The sequence below is a fragment of the Sapajus apella genome, unplaced genomic scaffold (assembly GCF_009761245.1).
Source record: "Sapajus apella isolate SASKATOON/1434 unplaced genomic scaffold, GSC_monkey_1.0 scaffold144, whole genome shotgun sequence".
Classification (NCBI taxonomy): Eukaryota; Metazoa; Chordata; class Mammalia; order Primates; family Cebidae; genus Sapajus; species Sapajus apella.
In genome coordinates this window covers 1,111,690-1,124,627 of record NW_022437084.1, presented here as the reverse complement: position 1 = coordinate 1,124,627, position 12,938 = coordinate 1,111,690, and the positions used below count along the sequence as shown (strand labels likewise).

Here is a 12,938-nt window from a genome sequence, read left to right as displayed (position 1 = left end):
TTGTCATGTTGCCTGGGGAACTCCTGGGCTTGATTAATCCACCTGCCTTAGTTTTCCAAAGTGCTGGGATTACAGGTGTGAGACGCCGAACCCAGCCAGCATCAATCAGTAGAACGAACCACTAATGAGTGAATGAAGAGAAGATCACAGTAAGGAATAGCGTGTGAAGAGCAGGTGCAGAAGGTGAAGGCTCAGGGCTCTGGTGTTTCCTTTGGGGGGCCCATGTGGGGAGGAGAGAGGAGGCTGAGGAGAGCCAACTGGAGGTAGGGTGGGCAGGGAGTTTTTTTCGGAGATCTTTTCATTTGTCCAGTTATCTTACACATTCATTTCCTGAAGTTGAAGTGTGGTTAGCTCCTGGGCAGGGACTGTGTGATTTAGCTCTGTTTCCCTCCCTGGAGAAACTGAGAAGTTCGGACCTCCATAATACAGCTCCCCTTGGCTGGGCACCATGGCTCACACCTGTAAACCCAGCACTTTGGGAGGCCGAGGTGGGTGGATCACCTGAGGTCAGGAATTTGAGACCATCCCAGCCAACATGGTGAAATCCCGTCTCTACTAAAAATACAAAAATTAGCCAGGTGTAGGGGTGGGCCCCTGTAATCCCAGCTACTTGGGAGGCTGAGGCAGGAGAATCACTTGAACCCAGGAGTCGGAGGTTGCAGTGAGCTGAGATCGCAGCATTGCACTCCAGCCTGGGCGACAAGAGTGAAACTCAGTCTCAAAACAATGACGACACCACCACCACCACACAAAAAAACAGCACCCCTGCCCACACCCACCACTCTCACAGCTGTTCCTCCCCATCCCAGTCCCTCAAGGATGAACACTTCAGTAGTTTCACATCAGTTTTATTAGACCCCAGAAAGTTGCTCTAATGGATATTCCATTTTTTCTAACAACCTGCCAGGCAGGTGGGGACTTGAGTCTTCTCAGCTCCCTCCCACAGGCCCCTTTCTTCCTCCTTCTAGCTTAGGACCAGGAGTCAGCCTCCCACCCAACCCAGAGTCCAGAACTGACCCCCCTCATTCCCCTAGGAACCAGGATTTCAGGCCTCTAGACCCTCCTCCTCCTCTTCAGTGGCCTCACTTTAACTTCCAGATGAAGTTGGGGGACACATTTGGGCTTAGTGGGGTGTGGACAGGCGCCGACATTCATGCATCCGGTAGGCGCACATGTAGAAAATCCCTGCATGAGAAGAACTTACAGTTGACCCCCAAAACTCCTCCCAGCCCCATTTCCACCCCAAGAGAGCCCAACACTCCACTTCCTTTCTCCCTGGGTATCCACAGCCCCCAGACTCCAGAGGCCTGGAGTCTCCCTCCTGACCCAGAGCTGTGGGACCCAGGTGAGACAGTCTATCATCTTGCTACTGGATCTGCTGCCCACCCTGCCCCGAACACTGACCTTCCTGCCCCTTGTCCCCAGTACCTGCAAAGAAGGTCATGAGCACTGCCACCCAGCCCAGGATGTAGGACCAGGAAAAGCGCCAGTCCCCAAAGCGGCGGCCCAGGAAGCTGACGGTGACTCCAGTGTAGATGCCCAAGGCCAACAAGACAAAAAGGGCTGGGGAGAGAGGGCGGTAGGACACAGGTGGGACTAAGGCTGGGTGTGGTTTCGGAGATGAGCAGGGAACTAACGATGGGGGTGGGGAGTAAGAGTGGGGAAAGGGGTCAAAGTAGGTTGTGGGTGGGGATAAGAGTGAGGATGGGGGTGGAGTTGAAAGCAGGGGTAAAGATGATTGGGGTATACGGTTGGGATGGGGTTGAACATGGTTCTGCTTTGTATTATAACTGGCCATTGTCTCCGGTTCCTGGGAGAGAGAATCCATATTTGGAACTTCCTGAATAATAGAAGCGTCTTTGTTATTCTTGAGCCTCTTGAAACTCAGGGCCCAACCTGAATTTATGTAATGAATGAGATGACTCAGCGTTGGGTGTGGTCTTCAGAAAGACCAACCAGGCTGGGCACAGTGGCTAATACCTGTAATCCAGCACTCTGGGAGGCCGAGTCAGGCGGATCCCGAGGTCAGGAGTTCAAGACCAGCCTGGCCAACATGGTGAAACCCCATCTCTACCAAAAATACAAAAATTGGCCTTGAGTGGTGGCAGGTGCCTGTAGTCCCAAGCTATTTGGAAGACCAAGACAGGAGAATTGCTTGAACCAGGGAGGTGGAGGTTGCAGTGAGCTGAGATCATGCCACTGCACTCCAGCCTGGGCCACAGAATGAGAATCTGTCTCAAAAATAACAAAATATCTCACTTGAGTGAGTAAAAAAAATAAAAATAACAAATAACAAAGAAACCCAAAAATTAGCTGGGTATAGTGGTGGACACCTGTAATCCCAGTTACTCAGGAGGCTGAGACAGGAGAATTACTTGAACCTGGGTGGTGGATGTTGCAGTGAGCTGAGATCATGGCACTGCACTCCGGCCTGGGTGACAGATTGAGACCCCATCTCAAAAAGGGAAAAGGCAGGCAGGAAGGCAGGCAGGAAGGAAGAAAGGAAGGAAGGGGAAAGAAAGGAAGGAGGGACGGAGGGAGGGAGGGAGGCCAACCATGATATTAGAGGGTTGGGACTCTGAACCACTTGATATCGGGGAAGAAAGGAAGCTGGAAACTGAGTTCAATCAATGGCTAATGATTCAATCAGTCACGCCTGTTTAACAAGACTCCAATAAAAGCCTCTGGATACTGAGGCTCAGTGGAGCTCCCTATTGGTGAAACCATCTGTGTGCTGGGAGGGTGACCCCTGGTTCCACAGGAAGAGGACTTGGAAGCTCTGCATTTTGGGCTTTCCTAGACTCTGCCCTCTGTGTCTCTTCATTTGCCTGGGCCTGAGTTGTGTCCTCTATAAGAAACTATCATTGTAAGTATAGCACTTTCCTGCATTCTATGAGTCATTCCAGCAAATTTTTGAATCTGAGTGGGTCTTGGGAGCATCCTAGTTTGTAGCCAATGGATCAAAAACATGGGTGGCCCAGGGACCCCACTAGTAGCTTGTATCTGAGGTGGGGGCAGTCTTGCTAGGGACTGTGCTCTTAACCTGCGGAGTCCGACACTCATTTTAGGTGAATAGTGCCGGGACTGAACTGTAGTACACCAGCTGGTGTCGGAATAGACTGGAACTAGGAATAGTCACGAGGTTGGTTTTGGGTGTGGGGTTGGGATTAGGGTGGGGTGGGACTGAGTGTGAGGAGGAGTCGGGTGAGAACGGTGTTAGGGGGTGGGGACAGATTGGGGTAGGGAGAGGGTGGGCTTACTCACTTGAGGCAAAAAAGACGATGCCAGCAGAGAAGGGCCGGGAGATTCGGGAGAAGGTAGGCTGCTGAGCGAAGGCCATGATGCCTATGATGATGCCAGAGGTGGCGCACACGGCGGACAGGATCATGAAGGCCCGGGTGGCATTCCAGTATGCTGTGAGGGCACCCCATGGTCACTCCCATGCCTCCCCTGCTGTAAGTGAGATCTGCTGCTACCTCTAAGATGAAAATGCCTTGCCCCTTTCTATATTCCTAACCCAGCTTGTCCTTCCCTTCTTTGCAATGCTCTCTTCTTCACCTGGCAAACTCCTACTCATACTCCAAAGCCCAGCTACCAAGACCTCTCCTCTAGGAAGGATCTGCCCACCCCTCAGTCATTATCTTCACCCACGGCTAAGGGTTGTGACTCTGTTTGTCTGTCTCTCCCTCCAGCCTGATTGCTCCTTGAGGACAGGCGCTGGGTTGGTTCTGTGTCACAAACACCCCGCCACACATTTGGTTTGCATTCTGGCCTCAGGAAATGTTTGGTGAATGAATGAATGAATGAATGAATGCTGATTCCCTATGTTTTTCTGCTAATTACTATTCTCTCTCACATTTCTCTCTCTCTCTCTCTCTTTTTTTTAAGAGACTGAGTCTTGTGCTCGCTTGGGCAGCACATATACTAAAATTGGAACGATACAGAGAAGATTAGCACGGCCCCTGTGCAAGGATGACACGCAGATTCATAAAGCGTTCCATATTTTTTTTTAAAATTTTTTTAAATTAATAAAATAAAATAAAATAAAATAAAATAAATAAAATAAATAAAAAAGAGATTGAGTCTCCCTCTGTCACCCAAGCTGAAATGCAGTGGCACAATCTCTGCTCACTGCAGCCTCTGCCTCCGAAGTTCAAGCGATTCTCCTGCCTCAGGTCCCGAGTAGCTGGGAATATAGGTGTGTGCCACCATGCCTGGATATTTTTTGTGTTTTTAGTAGAGACAGGGTTTCACCACTGGTCAGGCGGACCACCTGAGGTCAGGAGTTTAAGACCAGCCTGGCCAACATGGTGAAACCTCATCTCTACTAAAAATACAAAAATTAGCCAGGTGTGATGGCAGGCGCCTGTAATTCCAGCTACTAGGGAAGCTGAGGCAGGAGAATCACTTGAATCCATGAGTTGGAGGTTGCAGTGAGGCAAGATTGTGCCACTACACTCCAGCCTGGGCAACAGAGAAAGACTCCGTCTCAAAAACAAAACAAAACATAAAACAAAGACTGATGTCCTTATAAAAAGGGGAATCTGGACACAGACATGCTCTCAGGAAAAATGCCGTGTGTGAGGAAGGTTGGAATCAGGATGGTGCATCTCCAAACCAAGGAACACCAAAGATTCCCAGAAAATCACCCGTAGCCAGGGAAGGAGGGACATGGAACAGACTGTCCCTCACAGCCCTCAGAAGGAACTGATTCTGCCCACATCTTCATCTTGGACTTTTGGCCTCCAGACCTGTGGGACAACACATTTCTGTTTTCAAGCCACTCAGTCTGTGGGGTTTTGTCATGGCAGCCCTAGCATGCTAATTCAGGCTCGTCATGGTGGCTCAGGCCTGGAATCTCAGCACTGTGGGAGGCCGAGGCAGGAGGATTGCTTGAGGCCAGGAAGGTTTTAAAAAGTATTTACTTTATCTTATTATTATGTTTTGAGACAGGGTCTTGCTCCGTCACCCAGGCTAGAGTGTAGTGGCTCCATCTCAGCACACTGCAGCCTTGAACTTTTGGGCTCAAGTGATCCTCCCGTTTCAGCCTCCCGAGCAGCTGGGGCCACAGGAGCACACCACCATGCCCAGCTAATTTTTCATTTTTTGTTGAGATGGGATCTCCCTATGTTGCATAGGCTGGTCTCAAACTCCCAGGCTCAAGTGATCCTCCTACCTCAGCCTCCCGACGTGCTGGGATTACAGGCTGAGCCACCATGTCCGTCTGAAGCCAGGATTTTGAAACAAGATTGGGCAATACAGCGAGATGCTGTCTCTACAAAAATCAAATCAAATGAAATAATGAGGCCGACTGTGGTGGCCGGCGCCTGAAATCCCAGCACTTTGGAAAGCTGAGGCAGGCAGATCACCTGAGGTCAGCAGTTCAAGAACAGCATGGCCAACATGATGAAACCCTGTGTTTACTAAAAACACAAAAATTAGCTGGGTGGGGTGGTGCATGTCTGTAGTCCCAGCTACTCAGGATGCTGAGGCAGGAGAATCACTTAAACCCAGAAGGAGGAGGTTGCAGTGAGCCAGAATTGCACCACTGCACTCCAGCCTGGGTGACAATAGCGAAATTCCATCTCAATTAAAAAAAAAAAGAGGCCGGGAACAGTGGCTCATGCCCGTAATCCCAGCACATCGGGAGGCCAAGTGGGGGGATCACGAGGCAAAGAGATTGAGACCATCATGGCCAACATGGTGAAACCTCATCTCTACTAAAAATATAAAAATTAGCTGGGCATGATGGTGCACGCCTGTAGTCCCAGCTACTCGGGAGGCAGAGGCAGGAAAATTGCTTGAACCCAGGAGGCAGGGGTTGCAGTGAGACAAAATCACACCATTGCACTCCAGCCTGGGTGACAATAGTGAAACTCCATCTCGATTACAACAGAGAAATACTGAATACAGATATCTCTGGGTATTTAAGAGTCTGGAGGACTTACGGGGCAAGTTATAGTTTATTGGTTTCGCATAGTTATGCTAAGAGTGAAAAATGCAAACGGCTTTGAGGCCCAGCTTCAGTTGCTATCAGGGCAGGGGGGTCTTGGGTCACAACCAGTTGGGGTGGAGGGTGGGATGAACTGGCCATGTGTGCCCCATATATTGATTGCCAAGGTATTGCCTGTCAGTCTATCATCACAGAAAACCTTTCCTGTTCACATTGTCATGTGGTTTCTGTTTCTTGAAGGAACCGTGACTGGTCATTTAAAGGCGTAGCTGCTGCTCATGCCCAGCTCACTTGTGGTCCTGGTGGCATGAAAGTTTGGATTTTTTTTTTTTTCGGAAAAGAGCTGCAAATCCAGATTTTAAGGTTAAAAGCTCCAGATTTTTTTTTTTTTTTTTTTTTTTGAGACAGAGTTTCGCTCTTGTTACCCAGGCTGGAGTGCAATGGCGCGATCTCGGCTCACGGCAACCTCCGCCTCCCGGGTTCAGGCAATTCTCCTGCCTCAGCCTCCTGAGTAGCTGGGATTACAGGCACGCGCCACCATGCCCAGCTAATTTTTTGTATTTTTAGTAGAGACGGGGTTTCACCATGTTGACCAGGATGGTCTCGATCTCTTGACCTCGTGATCCACCCGCCTCGGCCTCCCACAGTGCTGGGATTACAGGCTTGAGCCACCGCGCCCAGCCAAAAGCTCCAGATTTTTAAATACCAGCAACTGGCCAGGCATGGTGGCTCACTCCTATAATCAATCCAAGCACTTTGGGAGGCTGAGGTGGGTGGATCACTTGAGGTCAGGAGTTCAAGACCAGCTTGGCCAACATGGTGAAACCCTGTCTCTGCTAAAAATACAGAAATTAGCTGGGCATGGTGGGAAGCGCCTGTAATTCCAGCTACTCCGGAGGCCAGGGCAGGAGAGAATTGCTTGAACCTGGGAGGCAGAGGTTGCAGTGAGCCGAGATCGTGCCACTGCACTCTAGCCTGGACGACAGAGAAAGACTCTGTCTCAAAAATAAATAAATATTAATTAATTCATTAATAATATATAATACATTGAGCATTACTACTAGTGCTAGTAATAATAATACCTGGTTTATTGAGTGCTTACTATGCCCTACGTGCTATTCTAAGCACTTTACATGGATAATCTCCCTTCCATCTCCTAACAATACTGAGGGCAGTTCAATTGTATGTAACAATGAGACATGAGGCCAGGCATGGTGGCTCACGCCTGTAATCCCAGTACTTTGGGAGGCCGGGGCAGGTGGATCACGAGGTCGGGAGTTCAAGGCCAGCCTGGCCAAGATGGTGAAACCCCATCTCTACTAAAAATTAGCCATGCGCAGTGACACGCACATGTAATCCCAAGTACTCAGGAGGCTGAGGCAGGAGAATCGCTTGAACCCAGGAGGTGGAGGTTGCAATGAGCCGAGATTGTGCCATTGCACCCCAGCCTGGGTGACAGAGTGAGACTCTGTCTCAAAAAAAAAAGAGAATGAGACATGAGATTTGACCTCAAAACTCACACATCCTCTTGAGTAGTTGAGGGGAAGAGCTGAGCCCCACTGTGCTGAATGTGACAGGCCCGGGAGACGTCACACACCCATCTCACCAAGCAAGCCCTGAGAGAGAGGCAGTATGATGCCTGTTTCCTGGAGGGGTAGACTGAGGCAGGGAGCAGTGGAAAGGCTTGCCCTGGGGCCACAAGCTTCAGAGTCTGGTCTGACTCCACACTTCTTTCTCAGTTCTGGCTGTCTCACTCGTGAGGCTTCTACGTTTCTCCTGCCTCACACTGGGAATTCCCTGAGGGACAGCCCTGAGTCACCTGTCTTATCTCTCCCCAGGATGCAGGAGACAGGGAGGCTTGGTGAAGGTCTTCCGTTTTTTGTTTTCTTTCTTTCTTTCTTTCATTTGTTCGTTCGCTCTTTCCTCTTCCTTCCCTCCTTCCTTCCTTCCTTCCTTTCCTTCCTTCCCTACCTCCCTCCCTCCTTCCTTTCTTTTCTTTCCTTGCTTTCTTTCTTTCGACAGAGTCTTGCTCCATTGTCCAGGCTAGAGTGCAATGGTGCGATCTCAGCTCACTGCAAGCTCTGCCTTCTGGGTTCAAGCAATTCTCCCTGCCTCAGCCTCCTGAGTAGCTGGGATGACAGGTGCCCGCTACCACACCCGGCTAATTTTTGTATTTTTAATAGAGACGGGGGTTTCACCATGTTGGCCAGGCTGGTCTTGAACTCCTGAACTCAGGTGATCACCACCTTGGCCTCCCAAAGTGCTGGGATTACAGGCGTGAGCCACCATGAAGGCCTTCCGTTTGACAATATCGCAACCACAAAAGTGAAAACTTCAGGAACATGCCTATGGATTTTTGGGTATTTGTCAAAACAGCTGGCTTAATTTGCTCACCAACTGTAATCACTTAATTCACTCACCAAAATTAGAGCAGGAGCGTTAACTTGCTTCCCAGGGACTAAACTCAAGTGCAGATGGGTTTTATTGGGTCTGCTTGGTGTTTTTTTAGTTTCTGAATTAGTTGCTGGTATGTATGTATGTATGTGTGTATTTATTTTGAGTTAGAGTCTCACTCTGTGGCCCAGGTTAGAGTGCAGTGGCACGATCTCGGCTCACTGCAGGCTCTGCCTCGGCCAGGTTCAAGCAATTCTCTTGATGCCAACTGAACCCACGACAACCTCCACCTCCCAGGTTCAAGCGATTCTCCTGCCTCAGGCTCCTGTAATTTTCCTGGGATTACAGGTGCACACCACCATGCCCAGCTAATTTTTGTGTTTTTAGTAGAGACAGGGTTTCACCTTTTTTGCCAGGCTGATTTCAAACTCCTGACCTTAGGTGATCTGCCCACCTTGGCCTCCCAGAGCGCTGGGATTATAGGTGTGAGCCACCACACCCTGCCAAATGTATTAACATATCATATAACAAGTGTGCAATATAATATGCTCTACATTATATATTAATTTAGTATATAATATATTGTATAATCTATATGTTATTATTATACAGGATATAGCATAATATATGCTATTTATTAGCTAATGAATGTGTAATATAATGGATTCTACATTATATGCTATATACAATATATTATACATGCATTATTATATAATATGTAGCATATTACATACAATGTTATGTATTAGTAATTATATAATATAGGTGCATGCATAATATGCTATATTGTATATTAATTTGTTAACGTACATAATATGTAATAAGTGCAATATAATATTCTCTACATTATATATTAATTTATTACATAATATATTGCATATATTATACATTATGCTATATGTAATAATATAAATTGCATATATTATACATAATGTAGTATATATTCACTTATTAATATATTATAGATGCTATGTAGCATGCAATATACTATATATCTCTATGTATCTCTCTCTATGGTCTGGCTCACTCTAAGTAGGAAAAAGTACTTTATGCAGTATTTAGCAAATTCAGGGCCCATATTTCTTCTGTATCCCCCAGTACCTAACAAAGTTCTCGGTCCACAGTAGATAATTAGAAAACGCTGTTCCGTGACAGTAACCCCAACTGCTGTACGTGACACCTTTGAGGCGTCCAAAAATGCCACCTCTCCCAACTTAACCTCTAAACCAGCACCCCTATAAGCAGCTAGAAAGCAACCCTGAAGTCCCAGTCCTGCCCCCCTCCATGCTGAGTGACCTTGGACTGCTCCCTTTCCCTCTTTGAGCCGCAGAGTTCTCCATCTGGAATACAGGTGTCCTTGGGCCCCGAGGTTCGCCCTGCTCTTTACCCAGGCGCGGCCCGGACCCTGGCCGGGGGGCTCACCGATGCTCTCTGTCTGCACGTAGCACTTGCTGCCCAGGCAGTACCGCCACAGGCCCTGGTGGGCGAAGGTGCCTGACAGCCGGTACTGCATCCAGTGGTCTGTTGCCGTGGCCACCACCAGGAGGATGGTCCCCACCCAGGCACAGAACAGGCCACCACCCATGAAGCTGTACATGGTGATCTGTGGGGAAGGGGAGAGATGGGGTTGGGAGCTGGATTCCTCAGACTTGATGGAGGAAGGAACTGGGGGAAGAGTGGGCTTGGGAGTGGAATGCCGGGTGCCTGGGAGAAAGAGATGGAGACCTGAACGCTTGGGTCCTGCGGGAGGAGGGGACTGGGGGCCTGGACTCCTGGGTCTGAGGCAGGAGGATAGTAGGGATCCCGGAAAGACGAGACGGAGGAGGGGCTTGATTCTTGGAGCCTTGCATCCTGGGAAAGAGAGGGCGGGGGCCTGGATTGCCAGGTTCTGAGCAAGGAATAGGCTGGAGGCCTAGATTCCTGAGTCCTAGGGGAGGAGGAGCCCAGGGGCCTGGATTCCTGGGTGCTGGGTAAGGAAGGAGCTAGGGGATAGATAGCAGGTGGGACATCAGGTCCTGGGAGAAGAAAGAGCTGGGACTCTAGACTCCTGGGACCTGGGTAAGAGGGGACTACAGGTCCCATGCCTGGTGCCTACCTGAGTGGCAGAGCCTGCCGAGCCCTCCTACTGCCACAGCCCCTCTGTGCAGACTGAGCTGAGCCTGGGCACTAGCCTCTCGGCCCCCTTAGGTTCTCCAAATCCCTTAAGCCTCCCTACACAATGGTCCCACGACCCAGTAGCTTCCAGCAGGCAGAAATGCAGCGGTGGCAGAGGCCTCAAATGGAATTCGCTGAGGCAGGCATCCAGGGGGTTCCCTGCCCCCAACCACTGCTCACTGACCTCTGTGACCCTCCCCTGGACACACTACATTATCACCAGCGTTGCTCACAGCAATCCTGGCTTTGGCCGAGCTGTGTAAGTGCGCATGCACACACAGACACAGACACACAAGATACAGGGAGAATCACGCGTTTATTGTTCAACCAGGGCTTCCTACCTGAAGAGCAGGCGGTGGGGTGGGGGGAGTCACAGGTGTCTGGATGTGTTGGACCAGTGGGCTTCTTTGTGGGGTGGCATCATGGGGCTATCACAGTTGCGGCTGGGACAGGAAGGAAGGTGAGGATGGACACAGAGCTGTGGCTGAGGTTGAGGATAGGGCTCTTTGGGGCTGTAGTTTCAGAGGACATTAAACATGGGCTGATGAGAAAGGGGTTGGTAAGGAGGGTGGGTTAGGGTTGAGGCGCAGAAGTGAAGCTGGGATTGGGGGCAGGGATGGGAATGAATGGGCTCGGGAATAGGGTGTTGAGAGTGGGGGAGAGAGACGCAGAGAGGAGCAGCTTTGGGCTTAGGAAGAGGGTAGGGGACAGGGTTGGAAGAGCCCTGGGGGTCGAGAATCAGGCAAGGATTGTGGTCGGGGATGGCGCTGGGCATGGGGTTGAGGCCATCAAGGAGACAGGCCTGGCAGGGCGTTCAGGGTTTTCTTCTGGCTTGGGATTCTAAGTCAAGTAACTTAGGTCAGGTTCACCAAGTGGCTCACAGGAAGTACTCCTGGGACCATGGTTTGGGGGACAGGGGAGGATGGGAACAAGATGTTTCTTGGGGTTCTTCTGACAGAGCTGAGGTCACTCCAGGCCCCAGGAAAAGCCTCCTGGGTGACTGTGATCCCAGGTACTGGACCCTCTGGGATCCTAGTACTCTGTCTCCCAGTCCTCAGCGGCCGGTGGTGTTTCCAGGGGTGGCTCCGAACCGTGAGCTTCCTTCTTCCCACCCTGGGCAGGTAGTGTTGGTGGTGAGGGCAGCGTCACTGGTGGGGTCCTGGGGCCAGCCCCAAGGCCCCCCGCCCAGCCCCTCTCTGGCTGCTCAGCTCTCCCGGGACCCCATCGATGTGGGCCCCGGCCCCAGCCTGGCCTGTGTCTGACTTCCCAGCCCCCGCGTCCCCTTGGAGGCCTCCTGACTGTGCCTGGCTGGGTGTGGCCTGCCTGGGGATAGCAGGGGCAAGAGGGCAAGGACTGTTGGAGGCTGTAGACCCCAAGTAGGGCACTATGCAGGAGGCAGGAGAGGGTGTCCAGGCGTATGGGCACGGTGACAGAGGCCACGCTCTCCGGGAGCCCCAGGTGGGTGGGGTCTGTGACGCCCAGGAGCCAGGGTGGCTGGGCTGAGACAGTCGAAGGGGTCCATGGCTCAGTCCCAGATGATGGCAGGGACAGGTTGTTCCTAGAACGACAAAAAGACACGTCAGTGGGACTCAGCATCTATTTCCTTCCTTCCTTCTTGCTGATGGGCTGTCTCTGGACCTCTGTTGAGAGTAGCCATCTCTCTCCATCCTCAGTGTCCGCCTGTGACTTCCTCACCCTCTTCTGCCTTTTTGTTTCTAATCCGTGTCTCTCTATAGAAAAACAAACAGCTCTGCCATTAACTTCAGCATCAGCCAACTCAGTTCCAATTTCTGGTCGCCTCGCTTATGGTGGTGTATCTTTGGACAAGTCGTTTTCCTATTCCAAACCTTGTTTATCGCCACAGATGGCTTTGGGTGGTAACAAAGGCACGTATGACAGGGCCGGGTCTGGTAAGCGCTAAAACAGTGGACAACTACGATTTCTCTAGCTCTCTGGGGATGCCTGGAGTCTTCAAGTTTCTTGGTTTATTCTTTAAAATGTCTGTTCGGGCCAGGTGTAACGGCTGACGCCTGTAATCCTAGCACTTTGGGAGGCCGAGGTGGGCGGGTCACCTGAAGTCAGGAGTTCGAGACCAGCCTGGCCAAGATGGTGAAACCCTGTCTCTACTCAAAATACAAAAATCGCCGGGCGCGGTGGCTCAAGCCTGTAATCCCAGCACTTTGGGAGGCCGAGGCGGGTGGATCACGAGGTCAAGAGATCGAGACCATCCTGGTCAACATGGTGAAACCCCGTCTCTACTAAAAATACAAACAATTAGCTGGGCATGGTGGCACATGCCTGTAATCCCAGCTACTCAGGAGGCTGAGGCAGGAGAATTGCCTGAACCCGGGAGGCGGAGGTTGCGATGAGCCGAGATCGCGCCATTGCACTCCAGCCTGGGTAACAAGAGCGAAACTCCGTCTCCAAAAAAAAAAAA

General features: G+C 50.6%; 2 protein-coding genes and 1 non-coding gene across 4 annotated transcripts in view; 1 reads left to right on the top strand and 2 right to left on the bottom strand.

Moving 5' to 3' along the window:
* Nucleotides 1-832: 832 nt before the first annotated feature.
* On the bottom strand, nt 833-10,550 carry LIM2 (lens intrinsic membrane protein 2). 2 transcript variants are annotated; one of them, XM_032264399.1, is made up of 5 exons: nt 10,443-10,550; nt 9,644-9,950; nt 3,265-3,414; nt 1,429-1,563; nt 833-1,185 (listed from the first exon to the last, which is right to left on the bottom strand). In XM_032264399.1, exons 2-5 carry the CDS (start codon nt 9,942-9,944, stop codon nt 1,124-1,126), a joined length of 648 nt encoding a protein of 215 aa, XP_032120290.1. In that variant the 5' UTR covers nt 9,945-9,950; nt 10,443-10,550; the 3' UTR covers nt 833-1,123. The 2 variants fall into 2 exon arrangements, with proteins under 2 accessions (XP_032120290.1, XP_032120291.1); XM_032264400.1 differs by having other exon boundaries at nt 9,770-9,950.
* On the top strand, nt 3,901-4,007 carry LOC116540864. The gene has a single exon (XR_004264616.1). It is a non-coding gene; the product is annotated as a U6 spliceosomal RNA (small nuclear RNA).
* Nucleotides 10,551-10,798: 248 nt separating the features above from the next.
* CUNH19orf84 (chromosome unknown C19orf84 homolog) overlaps nt 10,799-12,938 on the bottom strand; it is a 3,085-nt gene continuing 945 nt past the window's right edge. The window contains exon 2 of the mRNA XM_032264406.1: nt 10,799-12,059. Within this exon, the coding sequence (XP_032120297.1) occupies nt 11,534-12,059 (526 nt within the window). The 3' untranslated portion in view covers nt 10,799-11,533. The remainder of the gene's footprint in view (nt 12,060-12,938) is intronic.